The sequence below is a fragment of the Rhipicephalus sanguineus genome, chromosome 6 (genome assembly GCF_013339695.2).
Source record: "Rhipicephalus sanguineus isolate Rsan-2018 chromosome 6, BIME_Rsan_1.4, whole genome shotgun sequence".
Taxonomy (NCBI): domain Eukaryota; kingdom Metazoa; phylum Arthropoda; class Arachnida; order Ixodida; family Ixodidae; genus Rhipicephalus; species Rhipicephalus sanguineus.
The window spans coordinates 76,230,489-76,252,710 of NC_051181.1; the positions used below are offsets into that span (position 1 = coordinate 76,230,489).

The following is a 22,222-nucleotide window of genomic DNA, read 5'->3' on the forward strand; positions in this document are numbered from 1 at the left end:
CCAGCCCCCTCCGATCCCTGTTCAAGTATACTCGCATGCTTTTCGTATAAAACCGACCGAGGATTGCCTCGAGCTATTAAAATTTTAAGGCAGTCATAACAGCGCGAGAAATGCGCGAAACGAATCGATCTGATTGACAAAGACACGTGCGGTACGGGATATGAATAAACGATGTCATAGAGCGCACCGTTTTCAACCTTGATGTCGATGTTTATGAGATAGATCAACGCGGTTTGAGCGATCTCTGTCGTGACAGCGCTTCAGCACAGCGTACATATATGCAAGTTCTTTCGTTTTCACGGTTTTCGTTTTGCCGATCCGAACTCGTCTCTCGTTTGCGTATGGATCAGGTTGCTTGACCGTTACAGTCCTACGTAGGGAATCGCTTGGCCGTTCGCGCAAGCACGATCGACTTCGGCGTTTTGAAATCCTCGCAAGTCGACGCTGCACGTTCGCGACATTTTCTGTCCACGACAGTGTCCGAAGACTGGTAAGCGCCATCAAAGGGCTTAGACGCGTACGACTTCTTGGGCACTTACGCTTGTCGCCTTCGGCAGTAAGTGTGGCAGACAACAAACGAGACGTAAAATACAAGAAAAAAAAAGTTGGCAAAGCTTGCAATAGGTCGCACAAGGCTTGAAACATCGAAACTGGACGATTCTGAAGTCCAACTCTGGTTGCTTCTATATTGTTGCTAGGGTTTAGGTAGCTCCATCACGACACTGATGCCCAAACTCCAGAACCGAGCGTTTCAAGCGAGCGTCGGCACCTCCGGTCGAAGCTCGGGCTCGTTGTCGCTCATACTCGGGTTGCCGATATGCTGGATCCTGGCGTAAAGCCCGCATGCGTGCAGCAGTCGACTCACGTTCACGGCTGGCGTATTCCGAGTTTTGCATCGTCGCCGCCTTTCGTTCTCAGCAGCTTTGGCTGCGTACTCGGGATCACCTTCATGATGTCGCTGCCTTTCCCGCATAGCAGCGAGCCTTGCTTCGCGAAGCGCAGCCTCTTCTTAGGGAGTACGAGTATGAAGTACACCCGGTCGTCCCAGGGTTGCTGCAGAGCAGGGGCGTAGCCGGGGGCGGGGGGTGGGGGGAGCTCAACCTCCCCCCAAGTTTCTCGATATTGCCCGCGTATATATACACGCACACATACAAATGCACGCACGAACATAACATAAAGTATGGTTGAACCCCCCCCCCCCCCCCGAAAATATTCCTGGCTACGCCCCTGCTGCAGAGCGAGCGCGGTGACGCGCTCGCTTATCTAGTTGTTGCGCAAATGTGGCACATACTCGTGATGATAACCAGTTCTTGGACTAATTGTTGCTTTGCAACGACGGCGGAGCCCTCTGCGCCAGGAAAACTAACTAGCGCAGTTCAGGAGGCAAGAACTAGCGGTGCCAGCGAAATGTCTAAGGCCTCAAATTTCCCCCGAAGAACGTTATTGATGTCGCCATAGAAGGAATACGGACGCTAGCCCTCGTCGACACTGGCGCTGCTCTTTCAGCAGTTGATGCCCGCATTTGCCGCCGAATCGGAAAAGTGATAACACCACTTTCTGGACTATCTCTTCGTACCGCCAACGCACAGCACGTCAAGCAGCCCGATGCCTGCACAGCCCGTGTCGTCATTTCAGAATGTCGTCTGATGTCATCGAATTCATCGTGTTGCCATCATGTTCTCACGACGTGATATTAGGCTGGGATTTCTCTCTACGCATCATGCGATCATCAATTGCGCCAGCGCCGAAATCGAGTAGTTTACGTTTTCACCAGATATTATCTATGACCACACAGACTCTTGTTGTAAAATCGCAGTTTCCGAAGACACCGTTATACCGGCCTGGTCCACTGCTCTTGTCAGCATCTCTTGTACTTCTGTCAACGACGGTACCTTGCTTTTCGCACCCTTCGACCTTCTACTTCGCCGCCGATCACTACCACTGCCGTTTGCCGTCCTTCAGTTCAATTCTGGCACCTCTGTGATGTACGTGGTCCAACCCAACGGCCGCACCAGTCATCCTGCGCCACCGTGAAAGCCTAGGGAGAGCCGAATCACTGCCATCTTCTTCAATTTTCGACATCATGGAAGACTCCGCTGACCTGGCCGCCCTTGAGACCTCGCCTCCTCAGTCACTGCCGCGGTCTTTCACACCAACTATTGCAAGCGACCTTACGACGACGCAGCACGACCAGCGTCTTCGCTTGCTCGAAGGTTTCTCATCCTCGTTTGACTCCCACGCAACGTCGCTTGGCCGCACGACGGCTGTGTCGCACACCATCGATACTGGAAGCCATGCGCCCATTCGACAGCGTTCTTACCGAGTATCGGGTGAGCGAAAGGCACGTTATCGATGAGCAGGTGAAAGACATGCTCCAACGTGGTGTCATTCAACCTTCCAACAGTTCCTGGGCCTCGACAGTCGTCCTGGTTCGGAAAAAAGACGGTACCATACGATTTTGCGTCGATTATCGACGGCTTAACAAGATTACCCGAAAGGATGTGTATCCGTTACCCCGTATTGATGACGCCCTGGACTGTTTGCAGGGTGCGGAGTTCTTTTCTTCCTTGGATCTCCGCTCTGGCTACTGGCAAGCGCCAATGGCTGACGCCGACTGTTCGAAAACGGCGTTCGTAACGCCAGACGGATTGTACGAATTCACTGTAATGTCGTTCGGTCTCTGCAACGCGCCCGTGACCTTTGAACGCATGATGGACGGCATCCTGCGCGGCCTGAAGTGGCGCACTTGTCTCTGCTATCTTGATGACATTGTCGTCTTTTCCCCAGATTTTTCGACTCATCTGCACCGTTTACATCACGTTTTGACCTGTCTCCAGAATGCTGGCCTCCAGCATAACTTGAAAAAGTGCCAGTTTGCGGCTCGAAAACTGACTATATTAGGCCACGTTGTCTCCAAAGAAGGCACTCTCCCCGATCCTGGTAAACTCCGGGCCGTATCCGATTTCCCAAAGCCCAGTGCCCTGAAAGCACTACGCAGCTTTACTGGCCTATGCTCATATTTCCGACGCTTCGTTCGGAATTTCGCTAATGTCATCGCGCCCCCTGAATGCACTTCTCCACGTCGACAATGAACTGTCTACCTGGTCGGAAGCCTGTGATCTTGCGTTTACGACTCTTCGCCGCCTGCTTACATCTCCGCCAATCTTGAGCCACTTCGATCCCAGCGCACGGACAGAAATTCACACTGATGCCAGTGGTGTTGGCCTTGGTGCTGTTTTCGCACAACGTAAGGACGCCAACACCGAATACGTGGTCGCCTATGCCAGTCGTGCGCTCACGAAACCTAAGACCAATTACTCCGTCACAGAAAAAGAGTGCTTCGCTATCATATGGGCTCTTCAGAAATTTCGCCCCTATCTTTACGGTCGTCCTTTTGACGTCGTAACGGACCACCACGCTCTTTGCTGGTTGTCGAACCTGAAGGACCCGTCAGGCCTCCTCGCTCGTTGGGCTCTCCGAATCCAGGACTACGACATCCGCGTCGTCTATCGCTCTGGCCGCCGACACTCTGACGCTGACGCCCTTTCTCTTTTTCCCCTCGTCTCAGACGACAGCACTTCTACTCGCGATCAAGATATGTCGCCGCTTGACATCCTGGACATGGCATCAGAACAACGAAACGACCCATAGATCGCCACCATTTTGAACTTTTTGTCAAGCCCTCCGACAGCGTCGGGACCTCGCGCACTGCGACGCCAGGCACAGCATTTCGCTGTCCGCAACGGACTTTTATACCACCGCAACTACCACAACGACGGCGCACATGGTTACTAGTCGTACCCCGTAATCTTCGTCAAGAATTGTGCTCCGCTTTCCACAATGACCCACAGTGTGGTCACGGTGGAGTGTCTAAGACGTACATGCGGCTCAATCGACGATATTATTGGCGGGGCATGTACAACTTCGTCTGCAAGTACGTCCGCTCTTGCATCCTCTGCCAACGACGCGAACCAGTCTCGCACCTCTCCACAGCACCTCTCCAGCCACTCCCATGCCCACCCCTCCCGTTTGACCGCGTCGGCATCGATTTATACGGGCCCCTTCCATGCACAGATGCTGCAAACCGATGGAATGTCGTTGCCGTAGATCATTTGACAAGGTATGCTGAAACCGCCGCCTTGACTGCCTCAACAGCAAAAGACGTTGCCTCGTTTATTCTACACATCTTCATTCTTCGCCATGGCGCACCTCGTGAACTCCTGAGTGATCGGGGACATATATTCCTCTCGGACGTGCTGCAATCCCTCCTATCTGAATGCCAAATTACTCGCCGCACTACTAGCGCTTATCACCCACAGACCAATGGCTTAACTGAACGATTTAACCGGACCCTTGGTGACATGTTGTCTATGTACGTTGCCTCAGACCACTGCAATTGGGATGTTGTACTTTCGTTTGTCACATACACGTACAACACCGCCTGCCAAGCCACTACCGGATTCTCACCATTCTTTTTGCTTTATCGCCGCGAGCCCTCCAGCACGATTGATACAATTCTCCCGTATCACCCAGACCCTGCCGACTGCCAACCTGTGTCTGAGCTCGCCCAGCACGCTGAGAGATGCCAACTTGCCCGATCTTTCACCTATGATGAACAGTGCCGCCAAAAACTGCGCCATGACTCCAAGCCACCTCCGGACCCTTTTCCTATCGACTCCCTCGTGTGGCTTTGGGTGCCTCCAGTTGCTGCTCCCGGCTTTTCATCTAAGCTCCTTCCAAAGTACCACGGACCCTACCGCGTGGTTGCGCAAACCTCTCCTGTCAATTATGTGGTCGAACCCGTTACGCCATCTTCCGATCTCCGTCGTCGCGGGCGAGAGACAGTCCACATTGACCGCCTCAAGGCATAATATGATCCTCTGACCTCTATCTAGGTCGCCAGGATGGCTACCTCTCCATACCGGGGATGATTCTGAGGAAGAAGATCGGCAAGCATGAAGGTCCATCGCCATCGGCAGGCACACACCGACAATTTGCTCTCTGGCTACGCCCTGCGCGCTGCTGCTACGATCGTCGCTCTCGTAGAATCCTCGATAAACCCCCCGTAACAAGGCGTAACAAGGCGAGGAGAAGGCGAACGGCGGGAGGAGAATGGTGCCTCAGCGACAGGAGCAGATTCGTGGTCGTCCGAATAACTACGGCGGGGCTGACGTGGCGCATACGTGACCCATGGTGGACGCATATTGTTGGAGACGTTCGGCACACGAAAGCGACAGTAACGTGCCACATGCCCAGGAAGACCACAATGCAAACAGATAGGACGGTTGTCTTCTGTGCGCCGAGGATCATCTCGTGCGTACTGTACTGCTGGTCGGGCGGGTGGAGATACTGGCGGCCGCATATGCGGGCGACGTGGGCCGTAACTTAGTAGCACAGGCCTCGAAGCGACTTCAGCGTACGTCAGGGGAGCAGCACTTGGAGCCTGAAGGAGAGAAGGATCATGGGCTACCTGATCCCTGATGATGTTCTGGAAAGCGGGCGCCAATGGAGAACTCGACTGGCCGTGAATAAGCGGCATCAGCGAAAGCTGACGAGCGACTTCTTCTCGAACGAAATCCTTAATCTGTTGCAGCAGGGACGTGTGATCGGGAGCAACAGCCAAGCCGGACAATGAAGTCGCGGGTGGTGGAGATTGGCGGGTGGCTGCACGTTGTTTGCGCAGTTCATCGCAACTTTGGCAAAGGCTGGCAAGGTCAGAGACTGTTGATGGGTTCCTCGCCAGCAGCATCTGAAAGGCATCGTCTTCGATTCCTTTCAAGATATGCCTAATCTTCTCGGCATCGGTCATTGCTACATCAACGCGGTTACATAGGTCAAGAACGTCTTCTATGTAGCTTGTGAAATTCTCACCGCTCTGCTGCGCACGAGCACGCAAACGTTGCTCAGCTCGAAGCTTGCGAATGGCGGGGCGCCCGAATACCTCCGTCACGTGAGTTTTGAAGGCAGTCAATGTCGGGAGGTCACGTTGGTGGTTTCGATGCCACACGCTGGCGACACCGCTCAAGTAAAATGACAGGTAGTTGAGCTTTCCTGCGTCGGGTCCCAGCGGTTTATCACGCTCACTCGTTCATATTCAGCGAGCCAGTGTTCCACATCTTGCTCTTCTGCACCGCTGAAGATTGGTGGGTCGCGTTGAGGGAACGGGCCAGGGCAGAGCACGGTATGTTGGAAATCCGGGACTCACAAATCACAGGATGGCTTGGTAAAATAAAAAATGGTTTTAATAAGTTGAAAAAAAAAGGAAATGCTCACACGAAGGAACACACGTACTGAAGTTCGTCGCACGGGGGGACACACATAGCGTCCGTCGAACTCGCACTCACGGTCTCTCGCGCTCACATACGCACAACCGCGCCGTCACATGAACGCGCACACTCTCCCAAAAGACAATCCCACCACCAGGTTAGTCTCAAGCCACACCGCTGATCATGGCGCACAGGATCGGCGGCGCTAGCTACCCGCTAATAAAAATAGCTAACAGGTAGTCACCGTGGCACCGGGTTGTTGTTGCTGCATTAGTCTCCGTTTCGTCATTGTAGAGGCGGGCTTGAGTTTTCCGTTGCGTAGTTCCAGATTTGCTTACCCTGCAGCTCCACCACTTGTTACGGGGGGTTTATTGAGGATTCTACGAGAGCGACGATCGTAGCAGCAGCGTGCAGGTTGTAGCCAGAGAGCGAATTGTCGGTGTGTGCCAGCCGATGGCGATGGGCCTTCATGCTTGCCGATCTTCTTCCTCACACCTTCTTCATTTTTAGTGGAACAGTGGTGAGTAGTGGGATTTGCCCAATTTCTGTGGCACATACCCGCTGACAATGACAGTTTTCTGATAGGCCGCACACATAACGGCCAGCTTAAACAGCTTCGCCATTATAATGGTTAACGAAAATTTATGCTTTCAGTCGTACTTGTGTTAAATTGTAGCGCCCTCGGCAAGACTCAGACTCACTTGTATCTTCGACTCTGACTCATTTCACCAGTCATGACCGACTCTGCTTTCACTTCAAATGCAATATTTTGAAGTATGGTGAATCATGTGTGGAGTTCGGCGAGCGTAAAATAAAATGCATACTATTATATATATCATTAAATGACTTAGTTGGCATTCTCTTTTTATTTACGACATAGACTTGCCCTTAAGGCATATAATATTTGTTTTGTATATTTATATTAGGGTTGGGCGGGGCAAAATGCGACAAAAATTTGAAAATAGGGAATATTTTATTTTATTTCACTCGCTACGATAAAACATCAATGCAGGAACTTTCTTTTGGGTACAAGGTATGTGCTACATAAATATGACGATGTTGCAATTCTTCAAAAGTTGATTTTAAAAAGAAACAAAAAAATGCACCAGCTGTCTCATTTTGCCTCAACCTGCGGGGCAAAACGAGACGGTGTGAAAAAATTTTATCCTTTGAGTTCTTGCAGTAGAAGCACTTCAGATTCACTCCGTGGGCCCCCACGCTGTCTTCATGAGCCCAGTCTTTGCACTCCACGCATTGAATCCAAACAGAAGCCGGCGTTGTGTTGCTCCGAAACTCCTGAAAAGCATTCAGTGCATTTCTCATGTCCTTTTCCTCCCAGGAAACTCTATATTATGTTCTCGTGTACGTCCGTACCATCCTAAACAAAAAATATTATATATAATGAGCGTAAATAAATCATTCATTTAATAGAACACTCTCTAAGGCAATTCAATGCCTTTTTGTCGCGTTTTGCCCCTCTCACATGCCCGAATTCAAAAAAAAATTGCCCTTTGGCCCACGGTGCCAAATGAACTACACTTTTGGTGGAATGTAGCTAGTAGTATAAAGTAACAATATAAATACTTACGTTGTTTTACTGACGCCGGAGTAGCTTCATGCACGGATCCGAAAATTTGGCCGAGCAGAATTTCGCCCTTTTTGGCGGGTCACGAACACACTGACATCAGCCGCGCAATTTTTCCCGCGCGAACGCTGTGAGAAATCATCAGCTTTTGCAGAAAAAAAAAACGTCGATAACTACCGGCACCTATCGCTGACATAGAGCAACAAAGAAAAGATACCTTTTGCATTAGCTGTAGAGGGCGGCAAAGTCAAAATGTCGCGTTTTGCCCCGCGTCTAATTTTGCCCCGCCTTACCCTAAATGTGCGCCGTTAGGCCGGTGTTGTGTATGAAGTTAAGAAATCGAACTTCTCTGTGTGGCTATTTATGGTTAAGTACTATACGTATACAGTGGCTGTTTGCGACGCAGATAAGCAAAAAAAAAACTACACCGGAAAGAACTTTACTTTTTCTTGCCTTGGTTTTCTGAAGCGGTGCTTCCAAGTTATATACATAACTGCAGTACGAGCGAGCCTCTCACCCTTTCTGTTTAATTTCAGCATACCCCGCAAGCCTACTGCAGCGAGGTGCCGCAGCATGATCAGTCCACCAAGAATTAAAAATGGTTGTTATATGGTAGAAAATTTCACCTTTTGTCGTCTATTGTGCCAGTTCTTCGGATGCTTTTTCATCTTCGACTTAAACGGGAGACGGTTGCACGACGCCAGGGCAACGTTGAAGACGGCGTACACCGCCTACGCTCTCGCTTTGTTTTGTGTGTGCCTTTACTTCGAAGGCGGATTGCTGATTGGCCGGTTAGCGAGACTGGACTTTAGCCGCCAGTTCGCGGACGCTGTTTCGACGCTCCTCAACGTAGCGCTGATGGTAAAGGTGGTCGTCAACTTCGGCTGCATGGCGTTCCATTCCGGCAGGCTGTTAGACTTCTTCCACAAGTGTAAGGAATACGAGAAACGGTCGGCCTTCAAGCGCCCCTCCGGGCGCGAAGCACTGAAGCGAGACTGGATTGTGAGCATCATTAGACTGTGTATATTAACGGTAGCAGTGTCGATGGCCGGTATTCTGGTTATCTCCATGGCTACAAACAGCTCCAAAAGAGCTCCCAGACAGGTCGCCAGGTTCTTTTGCGTGGCGGTGTACTTCTTTTACGACTCGTTGGTGTACCTCTTGCTGAGATCGGTCGGCGAGGTCCTCGTGTGGTACGTGCGGGCGCAGAGAGTGACTTTCGAAAAATGCTGCGCCGCCGTTTCGCGGGGAACGCCCGTCGCGGCGCTGCGACGTGGACGGTGGGCATCGCTGACGGTCGAGTCGGTGCGACAGCGCGTGTGCGAAGTCCGAGAGCTGAAATGTTTCATCAACGGCATCTGGAGCACCGCCATTATCCTATCGTCGGGGACACTGGTGTGGATGGTATGCATCACGCTGTACACCGCACTGAAGGCCGGCGTCTTCCGTGCGGACGTGTGCCTGAGCCTCTGCTACGCCGCCTACATATTTCTCAGCTTCCTGGAACTGGCATGCATCAGTCAGACCCTGCGGGATGAGGTGAGTGTGCGACTGTCAATAACATAACTGCGCCGCGTCAAGGCTGTCAGTCGACGCGATTTCGCTTCAGATATTGAAGTGAGTCTACAGCTGCCTGCTCCTTTGCTAATCAATACGTTGATGCGCTTCTCTTGTTGTTTTGTTTTTTTTTTTTTCGTATATCGTCGATTATATGTAGCGCGGTGGGTCAGGAACAGGAAAGAGCGAACCAGGCACGTAGGCAAGGGAAGGAGACCAGCCCCCCCCCCTTGAAATTCGTCCAGCCTTCTATATTCCCGGGCAACTTTTTTTTCTTTTTGGCATGGAAAGACTCTTTAGAACAATTAGGCCTTTAGCCTGCCCGCCCCGCCGAAAAAAATCCTCGCTACGCGCCTGCAGCGAACTGAAACTCTATAGTCGGACACAACTCAAGAATGCAGTGCAGACTTCTACCAGACGACCGAAGCCTGGCAGGCGATTGCAATCGCGACTAAAGAAATAGTCGCGCTCGTGTAGCCCACTCGGCAGTTTTTTTCCGATGTCTGGGTCACCAGCCGTCCTGCTCACGAAATCCGTCTAGAGCGCGCACTCGTTCGCACAAGTCGGTTTGCATTCGCCTTTAAGGTGCAAATGCCACAATCATTGAAAGTTCCAGAAGCTGAAATGGCTCCAGCCAAAGTTTTACAGAAGGACGAGACGTTTCGGGTCCTGTTTAATTTTTAAATGCGAAGCATTTCTTAGCGAACTTCTGCGACTTTGAGCGTATCTATCTATCTAGCCGCCTACGACTTTGTGCTCTCCTGGTCGCTTGGTTAATCGAATGTACACCAAAATTGGTACGGCGTAACATGACTGTATGATGAACATCAGTGACAAGTCATAACATGAAAATCTTGACACGCATGTCATGTACAGCATGATTTACGTGCCACGCTCATGGTGCGCTGGCGGCCGTTTCGCTAGCTTGATAGACACCAAAATTGGTATCTTGCGACGTGACTGTGTGACGAACATAAATACCACGAGTTTACATGAAAATCTCGACACGCATGTCATGTGCAGCATGACTTAAGTGCCACGCTCATGGGGCGCTGGCGGCCGTTTCGCTAGCTTGATCTACCCCGAAATTGGTATCTTCCGACGTGACTGTGTGACGAATATAAATAACAGGAGTTAACATGAAAATTATGACACGCATGTCATGTACAGCATGACTTACGTGCCACGCTCATGGTGCGCTGGCGGCCGTTTCGCTAGCTTGATCTACCCCGAAATTGGTATTGCGTGACGTGACTCTGTGACGAACATAAATAACACGAGTTTACATGAAAATCTCGACACGCATGTCATGTGCAGCATGACTTAAGTGCCACGCTCATGGGGCGCTGGCGGCCGTTTCGCTAGCTTGATCTACCCCGAAATTGGTATCTTCCGACGTGACTGTGTGACGAATATAAATAACAGGAGTTAACATGAAAATTATGACACGCATGTCATGTACAGCATGACTTACGTGCCACGCTCATGGTGCGCTGGCGGCCGTTTCGCTAGCTTGATCTACCCCGAAATTGGTATTGCGTGACGTGACTCTGTGACGAACATAAAAACACGAGTTAACATGAAAATCATGACACGCATGTCATGTACAGCATGACTTACGTGCCACGCTCATGGCGCGCTGGCGGCCGTTTCGCTAGCTTTATATACACCAAAATTGGTATCTTGCGACGTGACTGTGTGACGAACATAAAAACACGAGTTAACATGAAAATGATGACACGCATGTCATGTACAGCATGACTTACGTGCCACGCTCATGGTGCGCTGGCGGCCGTTTCGCTAGCTTGATCTACCCCGAAATTGGTATCTTCCGACGTGACTGTGTGACGAATATAAATAACAGGAGTTAACATGAAAATTATGACACGCGTGTCATGTGCCACGCTCATGGTGCGCTGGCGGCCGTTTCGCTAGCTTGATATACACCAAAATTGGTATCTTGTGACGTGACTGTGTGACGAACATAAATAATACGAGTTAACATGAAAATCATGACACGCATGTCATGTACAGCATGACTTACGTGCCACGCTCATGGTGCGCTAGCAGCCGTTTCGCTAGCTTGATATACACCGAAATTGGTATCTTGCGATGTGACTGTGTGACGAACAAAATAACACGAGTTAAAATGAAAGTCATGATACACATGTCATGTACAGCATGACTTACGTGCCACGCTCATGGCGCGCTGGCGGCCGTTTCGCTAGCTTGATCTACCCCGAAGTTGGTATTGCGCGATGTTACTGTGTGACGAACATAAATATTAGGAGTTAACATGAAAACCATGACACGCATTTTCCTCAATAACATACAAGACGATGTATGCAGCTCTTTGCTGGCTGCTTCGCATTGCATCGATTCCCACAATGCGTGGGATCTGCCAGCGTTTTTCCTCGTGGGGTACGTGACTGTGTTGGTTGTGGTCGCGGCGTTGCTTTGTCCTCTTGCCTCGGCTTCGTCTCCATCGCGCCATGAAAGCCGTGCCACAGAAGGCATCGTTCCCAGCTAGCGCTTGATGTTACCAGGAATGTTCTGAATGTTCCACGACTTTAGTAAGAGCCTCCTTCTCGGGTTCGTTTCGGTGTCGATCACAGAAGTGCCGTCAAAATCGGTTTCATGGTCACGCTTCTCAGAGTGATCTGCAAGAGCGCTAGCTGCGTTTCGTTTCCGTCCTCCTTACATCGTTCCTGTTTTGGCGGATCCTGTGAAGAAGGCGACGCCATGTCCACAGCCAATATTGTCACCTCCTGAGGAAAGGACCGAACAGGCCTCGGAACGTCGAGCCCATATTTCTAAAGCTTTGGGCGGAGCCATTTTAACTTCTTGAATTCTTTATACCCAGCCAGTTAGACGTCTCTCGAAATGTTTACATTTAACCCTTGTAATTTCGTACCCGACTATGGCATGCTTGTCCAAATACGAGTGAGTGAAGTGCAGGGCCTCTATCGTAACCGCGTTTCACCATTAACCAGCCGCCTTCGCTAACGGTATGTCTATCATCAGGATTGGCCTAAATGTTTTCTTACGAACAGCTTTCCCGCAGGAATACGGACCCTGATTTTCATCCAAAGCTAAACTCGCGGTTAACTGGTGCTCACATTTTTCACACAAAATGACGCATTTCATGCAGCGGAACGGCAACACCTCTTTAATACCGCACACGCGAAGGCGCGTTAGGCGATAGCGATGAAAGATAGCGCGACCAATCCGTTTCAGGAAAATCACCATCTTCTCTATCAGTATCATCTCCGCATTGCCATAGAAGACGCGCACTTAGAGTTTATCATGAATTGATAAAGAAATCATAACGCTAGCAAATGCAGTAGTTGACTAAATTCGCGATGAGACGCTATCTCTAGCAGCGCTAAATTTAAGCGCAAGTAAACCAACTGTTTTGGTGAAAGTGTCGCGAGCGTCTGGCACTCATTTGTCTAACATCAGTAGGTCGCTCAGGTCATTACACGCGGTTAGCACTCCGGCGTGTTCTTGGCGTGGCATTTGGTTGTGTTAGATAAACACTGCGGCAGAGGAGTTCAGTGACATATAGAGGAGCACGCGAAATCCGGATTGGCTGACGCTACGCATTGGTAAAAGGCGAAATAGCTTGAATGCCAGAACGGTTTCAATTACGCTTCACTCAACGGGGGTAGCCGTAATAAGCTCGTGGATACGGTTCGCGTAAGTCTTATATCGATATCTTCATGCTGCACCGTTTCCCGAGCGCGGCAGGTGCATGTCTATCTGCGTTTAAAAAAAGAAAACGTCGTTGCGATAGCTTGCGTAGTGGTTGATAATATAAATGTGACGTTGTTGGTATGACTGCAATAAATTATACGACGATAACATGAAAAGTGCGCATCTCGCACTCTTCAGGAACTTGTCTGAAGAAATATGTTGGCCGATCGTGACGTCGGCGCAGTCCATGTGTAGCGTTAGCTGTCACGAGAAAAGATTTCAATGAATATTGTGCCACCTCCTTCAGATCCGCACCTTCTTCTCCCTTAGCTATTTCATCTTCCACATCCACTCGTCCACATACACGACCCTCCTGTACCCAACGCAACCATCCCCGCGCTACGCCTACTTACATTCCCCTGGAATGTCTGGCAGACGCTCCCCCGCTGGGACCAGAAATGTAAGACCTTGCTGCGCTCGACGGACCCGGCCGGACACAAGATCGCCGCTGACCGGGTCGCCCGCTTCATCGAACTCAATGCACTCACGAAAGTGTAGCGCAGTGTGACCGTGGGGGGACCTAGGGACCAACGTGTCAAAATCAACCAAGCTGCCCCTCTTTCTTGGGCAACTGGAACGCGATACAGGCGCCAAACGTTCTAAAAAAATGAGTTTGACGCAAGATAAGCGGGGTGATCACGGAAGGAAATTAGAAAAAATAAAAACTAAAAGCAAGAATAAGCAGGCTTGGTGTTTTGAGAAATGAGTTACGAGCACTTACTCCCGGCATTCCGAATATTCAGGAAAAAGTCTTCTCAAAATAAAACTGGTACGAAATCGATGGTTCTGGCTCACACTAATGGTTATATCGGACACGTTTGATATCGGAGCATAAGTCTGCTAAAGATAAGTGCCATCTAACTGTCAGGATAATTAAGGGAAATTAATTGAATGAGTTCATTGAAAGAGCGGACGGTTTTTTTTTCTTTTTTGCGAGAAGCTGGTATTGTTGCTGCACCTGGCGGAGCAGATCTCAACCACGCGCTTATTTCTACGTGGCTTCTGAGATCCGCTTCGGCAGCGCAACCAAACGCGAAGCTAACCCGAGGTCCAGGGCATACTGACGCCGACACGCGACTGCCAGACATCTAAGTCAAGGATTACGATCGCCTCCATTTTTTTTTTCGCGTCCTTGTTCCAGGCGCACAAGCTCAAGGAAGTTGCCTGAAGGACGTCAACGCTCAACGCTACAGACTCTTATTTTAGACAGGTGAGGTGAATGTATCTTGCATGTCTAATTCGTGTATACAGCATAATAATGGATCCGATGCAATTGACGGTTTGCGTCGGTTGTGGCACATTTGTTTTAGTATACGATTAGCGTAGTAAAGAAAAAAAGTCTTGCGCAAGTATCTTACTGGGTCATAAGTTTTGGAATTACAGGCTGTGTGTGATAGTCTGCGTCAATTACAGTCGAGGTGTGAGTTCTGTGATAATGTTTAACTAGCAGCCCATGCTATTTTGATAAGCGCTCTTTTGGCGAGTAGGAACAAGGAATCCACATTACGGCCTCCCCACCCCGTAACCTTTTGACACCGTCTAAGTAGCTGTGCATAGAAAGCCTTCGTCACTTGAAACACTGTCGCGGATATTTTTTTTCTTTTTTCTCTTACGCGAATCAGATCTGCCACGAAAAATGTCGTCTTTCAGTAGTTGCCCTTCAGTTTACTGATGCCATTTTTTCGCGAGTCGTCACCGCCATATTATCACCGCCAGGCGGAAGGGCAGCACACGGACGTCCGGGCATTCCGGCAGCATCGCTTTTGCATTTGGACAGCAATTCCATAAACATGTGCAACGAAGTTGTCTAGCATGTCCACGTATTCGTCTGTAATGTGCATCATGCAATGAAACAGTTCTGTTGGGAACGTGAAGCTTTGATGAGCCGTAAATTGTTGACGTCCAAGCAAGCTGCACTAAACAACAGCGGCTCTTCTTTAGCCTGGCATGACTTGAGTTCCTCAGCGACGCATCGTGATTGTAAAGTTACTGCAGCATTAAAGTTCATATCAATTGCAGGTGCACATTTTCCTCGCTCACTAAACACACTCATGGCGCATAATTTAAAATGCACCACAAACAATACCCAAGACCGCAAAAAAAAAAAATGAACCGCAGATTAACGGCGCTGTGTTTCGTTATTTCCTTCGCGGTCTTTTGTGTTGTTTAAGCTGACGTTTAAATTATGCGTCCGAACCGATTAACACGAGTATTGGTGTTAGTATACACTTAAAACAGTCCGGAGTTCTTGAGCACGTTGTCGCTAAAGCCGCAGTTCAATCACACGTACTACGATGTTTGCCGATACATTGTAACCACAGCCTTCTTCTTAATTTGTCACGTGCAAACACGATGCCACGCTTACTTCCGTGCGGGCAAATGGCGCCGATAGAGCCACATAAACTCCTGGACGGTTTTACCGTTTCACACTGGCGCTGCTCGTGGAACCACACACTTTAAGTGCGTCACTGCGCGTGCTGTAGTTTTTTGTAAAGTGTATCTTGATCACAAAAGAGATCCTGTTTATTGCTCTGCCTGACCGCCATGTTTTTTACCGTAAGGACACAACGCCCCCCCCCCCCCCCCATCCTTCCGTTTTCTACCCAATCAATGCCATCACAGCCTTAATTTCCTTCTTTTCTGTCACGCAGGTTGAGTTCTTGCACTATACCATCGACCCTGACGGGATGAGCATCAGCGGATCGGGCTTCTTTCGCCTAGACAAGCAGCTCGTCGTCTCGGTACGTCAGAACCACGTGATCCGCTTTGGCAGAGCTACGCAGTCTTGAGCCAACTCGCGAAACTTCCTCCTCTTTGCTAGTTGTTAACATAGCCAACTCCAGTGTGTTTGTTCAGATTACCCGCTTTCTGCTTGTTGCAGTGATGAGGCGAGCCACACCTTAATTTTTGCAATTTGCCAGCAGCGAGATTATTACTGTTTCCTTTGTTGTAGTAGTGATGGCGAAGACGACAGTGTCAGCCTAAATTTGCACTGAACGGTACGTCTATCTTTCTATCTCTTTTTTTGCAGATTGTGGGATCTCTCATAACGCTCACGGTAATCCTGGTGCAGACGAGCGACGAACTAAGTCAGCGCATGCGCGAAAGAGCAGCGTCTACGTCGTCGTGAGCTAAATGTTAATCGCCCATGCAGGTGTCGGTTTTAGCAATCGGTGGAGGCGTTGGTGGCAGCACATGGCATACCTTTAGTGTTCTACACATTATGCTTGATCACCAGCATCGTCACTCGCCCCTTCATTAGATACAGTGTATCCGGTCAAAGGCGAGGGCCAGCTTTGACACAGACAATTATGCATCTCTTTGCTCAAAAGAAGGACTGCAAACAACCTGCGCTGCTTAACCTTAAACAAGCACCACTGTATTCTGAGAATGTGGTCATCTGAATGTTATTAGCTTGAGTTTCGTGACATCACACTGAAGCCTTGCGGTCCTACCCGATTAAGGTATACCATTTTCCATTTTGTTTGTCACAAATTCTGCCTCTCATCGACCTTAAGTCGCTATTCAAATGGTGTTACATGTGTATTGCTGTAGGTTTCATGACTGCATTAATACTCCTTCAGAATCAGCTTTGCTATGCTCCCTTGTTTGTCGTGGCCAGACATGTTTTCACGTTATGTTTTCTCTTTGTACGTTCCTCTGTACAGCAGCCTGTGTTGTTCATTCAATAAAAAGTTTCACAGGACCCCTAACCACATTCTTACGAGACGAGAACACGAAGGCGTCTCTTTTGGCTAGGCTGTTGTTCGGAGGAATGCTGAAAAGTTGTGTTCCCGAGGAGTTCTGTCGAAGGTCAACTGACACTAACACGGCGGTCAAGGGCGCGCTGCCTTTGTTGATGCTGTGTCGTGCACCCGTGTTACGCGGTGCTTCACTTCTCCATTACGAGTCGGGACTTCTTCTGCTGCAAGGCTTTCCCTGTGAACCATCTCCAACGCCGCAGGGGTTGCAGTTATTATGGCCACCGGTGTCTTTTCCGGTGACAAAGGTCATGTGCTTTCCGGACACGGTTTTTGCGGACGCCAGCTGGGCGCCTGCTTTCGCTAACCAAGCCGAGAAACGCTTTCGCGTTAAAATTACATGATGCATAACTCTACCATGTATTACGTTTGACGCTCTCAGAACTAAGAAAGACACATTACATTTCGAAGCAGTCAATTAAGAGAGTGCATTTATTAAAAGCGCCAGTGGACATGTAAATAGGGGTAGTTTTATTCGCCATTGTCTGGAGCCTTTGCGAACCTTCATAAGTAGACAATAAAATTCTGGCGTTCAGGTGTTTTTGCATGGAGAGCTGGTGGGGAAAGAGACCGCAATTTTGGAGTTTTACGTGCGGAAAGTGAATTGGTTATGAGGCACGTCATAGTGGGGCACTCCGAATTTTTGCCACAGGGAGTTCTTTAATGTTCACCTAAATCAAATTACACCGATATCCGTGCCTTTCGCCCCATCGAAATGCTGCCGCAGTGGTCGAGAAATGGTCGGGAAAAATGAATGAACAAGTCTAGGTCTAGCACAGTACTAAAGTCCTTAGACGTTCCCCACACTTGATGACTGGAAGTGCCCTGCTAATGCCGGTTATTAGGATTCAGAGAACTGGGTAAGTTGGCATTCACTCATGGCGACTATAAGAAAACAGCGCAAATAAAACTAGGACTAAAGAACACTGAGTAAGGTGTTGTGCGTCCAGTCTTCTTCAGTCTTCTTTATTCCTCGTTTTAATTGCGATGTTTTCTTATGTTCGCCATAATGCATGCTATGGACCATCACGCTTCTGTCGACGAAGGTAAAGGAGTAGCTTTAGTGCCTGAGGGCATTATGGACGTCGAAATACATCATGGTACTTCAGAAAAATAAACACGGGACACGGTACGGCAAAACAGACAGCACGAGAGTTGACATAAACCCTCGAAAACCGAGGCATTCATCTTTAAACCTAATGAAGGCAATAAAAAGCATGCCGCGTGCGTGTTCAATTCTCGGGGTATAATAAAACAAATTTACTATCCCCTTCATTAATTACAGGAAGATTCAAACCATATTATGACCAGCGCCACATGGCAAAGGAACTATCCTGTTTTCAGCTCAAGTAGGCTAGATATTCCATTTCACTGGTTAGTACGTTTAACGAAGGCGTGCTGAAGCAGGTGGAACATTACTATGAATGCAAAGAGCGTCAACTATTTCCGTTGGGATCTTATAGATCTGTGGGCACGGAGTGGGACGCAAGGATTAGGGACATTGTGAAGTGTGAACAAATCCACTGAAACGTTACATACAAAAGCACGCGCTCGAAGACTGTTTCCTAGATGCCCGTACTAGAAGTACGGTTTAGCCAGAAGCACACTTTCTTGGGACATTCTATTGCTCTATGACAACACCCTTGGAGCCTCGAATAAATAAAGACGCACGCAAGCCTTAGTTTTCGTGGACGGCTTTCTGCTTTGGATGGGCTGGGCACGAAAAGGCAAATCCCGGCTTCTACTCCAAAACTGTGGCTAGTCTTGTAGGCGGGAAGCTAACGGGTGAGAATGAGATCGTTCTTCGTGGAGCTGGAATATTAAATCTCCTCCTATCGGACTTGCGTGGTCATGGCTCAGCTGCTCACCTGGTTCTTCCCTCTCCCTGCCTCATCCATGACACCAAGCTGCAGCTTGACCACAGGCTCCAGCGACCGCCTACACCTCCGCTGCCCTCCCGGGTCTATCCAAGGCTGTCATGACGTGCATGCCTTAGTCGCCTTGGCCCAGAGCCTGCTTGCTTGTTACGAGTTATAACCTCAGACCTCAACTTGAGACCTGTCGCAAACTTGGGCCACTAAGTCCGATCGGTAGCGAGGCCCGCGCTTGCTACCACCCAGCTCCTCAGTCTGCAAGCTTCGAATGTTGCTGACTAAGGAGCTGGTTGCTTGTACACAGTTTGTGGAGGCATTTGAATTTATCGATACGTCGTATTGGCTTGAGGAGATGCGAGATTCTGTGGGGATAACGGAAGTAGGACTCTGTACAGATAATTTCTGCAAAGACAAGCCTTTTATACAGACATTCGCTGTCATGTTCAACGATACCTTGTACGATTGTGTTCAATGTAGTCAACCGCTACATGGATGCGCCACACTAAATTCACCTTCCTCCTCGCTTTTCTCAATTTTTACAACTCTGCTTTCGTAATTTTCGTTGCACTTACTTTTTTGGTTGACGGGAACAGTCGGTGTGCGATGTGATGAAGAGTTTAGCGGGGATGTACATCTTTTCTCGGTCTAGAAATATGCATAGGGAACTATTAGATATTGAATGCTTGTCGGAGACATGTTGCTTGGGTGCTGCGAAATGTTTCTACCATTACTGGTGGTGGCTGTGTGCATGTCTTTGCTTTCTTCTGTTTTTGTTTTACTCAACGGTTCTCTTCTTGTTTTAAATGCGAAGCATTTCTAGGAAACATTTGGCACTTTGAGCGCTTCTATCTATCTACCAGCGACATTTCAGCGTGTCATGGACACGGTGTTGTCCGGGCTGAAATGGCAGACATGTCTCGTCTATCTCGACGACGTTGTCGTTTTTGCATCAACCTTCGACGAGCATCTTCACAGGCTGCAGACCGTGCTAGAGGCGATTAAGGCGTCGGGACTCACTCTGAAGCCGGAGAAATGTCGCTTCGCCTATGAAGAGCTACTGTTTCTAGGACACGTAGTCAGTTGGGAAGGCGTCCGACCGGATCCCCACAAGACGGCAGCCATCGAAAGCTTCCCGACGCCCCGTGACAAGAAAGCTGTCCGTAGGTTCTTGGGCCTCTGTGCCTACTACAGGCGTTTTGTAAGAGACTTCTCACGAATAACCGAACCGCTCACACGCCTTACGAAGCCCGACGTGCAGTTTAAATGGCAGAAGCCCCAAGAGGACGCGTTTCGCGAACTTCAAAGACGCTTGCAGTCGCCGCCAATACTAGGACACTTCGACGAACGCGCTGAAACCGAGGTCCACACAGATGCAAGCGCCGTGGGACTCGGTGCAGTGTTGATTCAAAAGAACCACGGCCTCGAGCGAGTCATCGCCTACGCGAGCAGGTCCCTGTCGAAAGCTGAATCGAACTATTCAACGACAGAAAAGGAATGCCTCGCTGTTGTTTGGGCTGTCACAAAATTTCGGCCGTATCTTTATGGGAAGCACTTCAAGGTCGTCACTGACCACCACGCTCTGTGTTGGCTTGCTAGCCTAAGGGACCCTTCAGGTCGTCTTGCTCGTTGGAGCTTGCGACTGCAGGAGTACGACGTCACCGTCGTCTATAAGTCAGGACGAAAGCACACAGACGCCGACTGCCTTTCGAGAGCCCCCGTTGATACCACTGTGCCACACGAAGACGACGACGATGCATTTCTTGGGCCCGTGGCTTCTGACACCTTTGCACACGATCAACGCGCCGATCCTGATCTACGTGCCGTGCTTGAATACCTTGAAGGCAAGAGTGATTCGCCGCCAGAGGCGTTCAGGCGCGCGATTTCATCACTGTGTATTCGCAACGACGTGCTTGTGAAGAAAAACTTCACGCCACAGAAAACCACATACCTGCTTGTGGTGCCAGTCAATCTACGGCAAGAGGTTTTGGAGGCGTCTCACGACGAGCCGACGGCAGGGCATCTGGGGTTCACTAGAACTCTGCGAAGAATCCAAGAAAAATACTATTGGCCTGGCCTGAACGCGGACGTCGCACGCTACGTGAAAACCTGCCGAGATTGTCAACGTCGGAAAACACCGCCAACAAGGCCCGCCGGCCTCCTGCAACCAATTGAACCACCAGAGAAACCATTCCAGAAAATAGGGATGGATCTGCTTGGCCCCTTTCCAACGTCGACCTACGGGAACAAGTGGATAGTGGTAGCTACAGACTACCTGACACGCTACGCCGAGACAGCGGCATTGCCGTCCGGCAGTGCAACCGAGGTCGCTAGCTTCTTCGTGAAGAACATCGTCCTCCGTCATGGTGCACCCGAAGTCCTTATCACCGACAGAGGTACGACATTCACCGCAGACCTCACACAGCAGATCCTACGCTTGAGCAACACTGTCCATCGGCGAACCACTGCCTACCACCCGCAGACAAACGGCCTCACGGAGCGTTTGAATAAGACACTCGCCGACATGCTCGCCATGTACGTCGACGTCGAGCATAAGACTTGGGATGACATTCTCCCGTACGTCACGTTCGCGTACAACACCGCACCACAGGAGACGACAAAGGTGACACCTTTTGAGCTGGTCTTCGGCCGCCCAGTCACGACTATGCTAGATGCAATTGTAGCATTTTTGTTGATCTTGTTGCGTTTTCTCGGTTTGTATCTAGTCTCGTTTTAGCATCGAGACGATGCTCTTTTTCGCGGAGGGGCAATGCCACGTGCGTTTAAAGGAAGCAAGGCCGCAATGTGTTATCGGACTCTTTATCCGTTTCAACGCTGTTCCTTGTTATCAAGCGTAGCCGTTCGCCAGCCTGAAGCCCGAACGTGACGTATACGGACCAGATAAGCGATTGCGACATACGCCCCCCTGGCAGTCTGACGCCCACCGTTCGGCCACGCGGTCGTCTACCGTCCTCGGCTGATTCCTTCACTTTAGGGCACAAGTTAGCCCAATAAAACGCTTCATAAGTTTATTGCCGACGCAGTCGCTGTGTTTTGTCTATCGGGGCGCCGGCCAGCGCGCCGTCACTTACGTGACAATATCTATCTATCTAGCCGACTACATCTGGGTGCTCTCGTGATTTTTCTTGTGATCGCCGTGATAGACCAAAATTAGCGTGGGAGGGTAAGAGGACTTGACGAATATGACTGTCTTGTCATGACATGAATCACGTCAAAATCATGTTGCGTACGTCGTCAAACCCTTTCCTCCAGACACGTGTGGCACTTACCCGTTTACCATGAGTATACGGTACGCGCCACAGGCGATTGATAGTATGTCGGTTTGTCGACCAAAGAACGGCGGCTACACACATTGGTAAAAATCGGCACCTGCAGCGTTGACCAGACGAATGCAACGAATAAAAA

General features: G+C 49.7%; 1 protein-coding gene across 1 annotated transcript; it reads left to right on the plus strand.

The window, feature by feature from the left end:
• Positions 1-8,448: 8,448 nt before the first annotated feature.
• LOC119397930 (uncharacterized) lies at positions 8,449-16,313 on the plus strand. Its single transcript, XM_037665233.2, has 4 exons — positions 8,449-9,390; positions 14,306-14,374; positions 15,816-15,905; positions 16,196-16,313. Exons 1-2 carry the CDS (start codon positions 8,461-8,463, stop codon positions 14,330-14,332), a joined length of 957 nt encoding a protein of 318 aa, XP_037521161.1. The 5' UTR covers positions 8,449-8,460; the 3' UTR covers positions 14,333-14,374; positions 15,816-15,905; positions 16,196-16,313.
• The last annotated feature ends 5,909 nt before the right edge of the window (positions 16,314-22,222 follow it).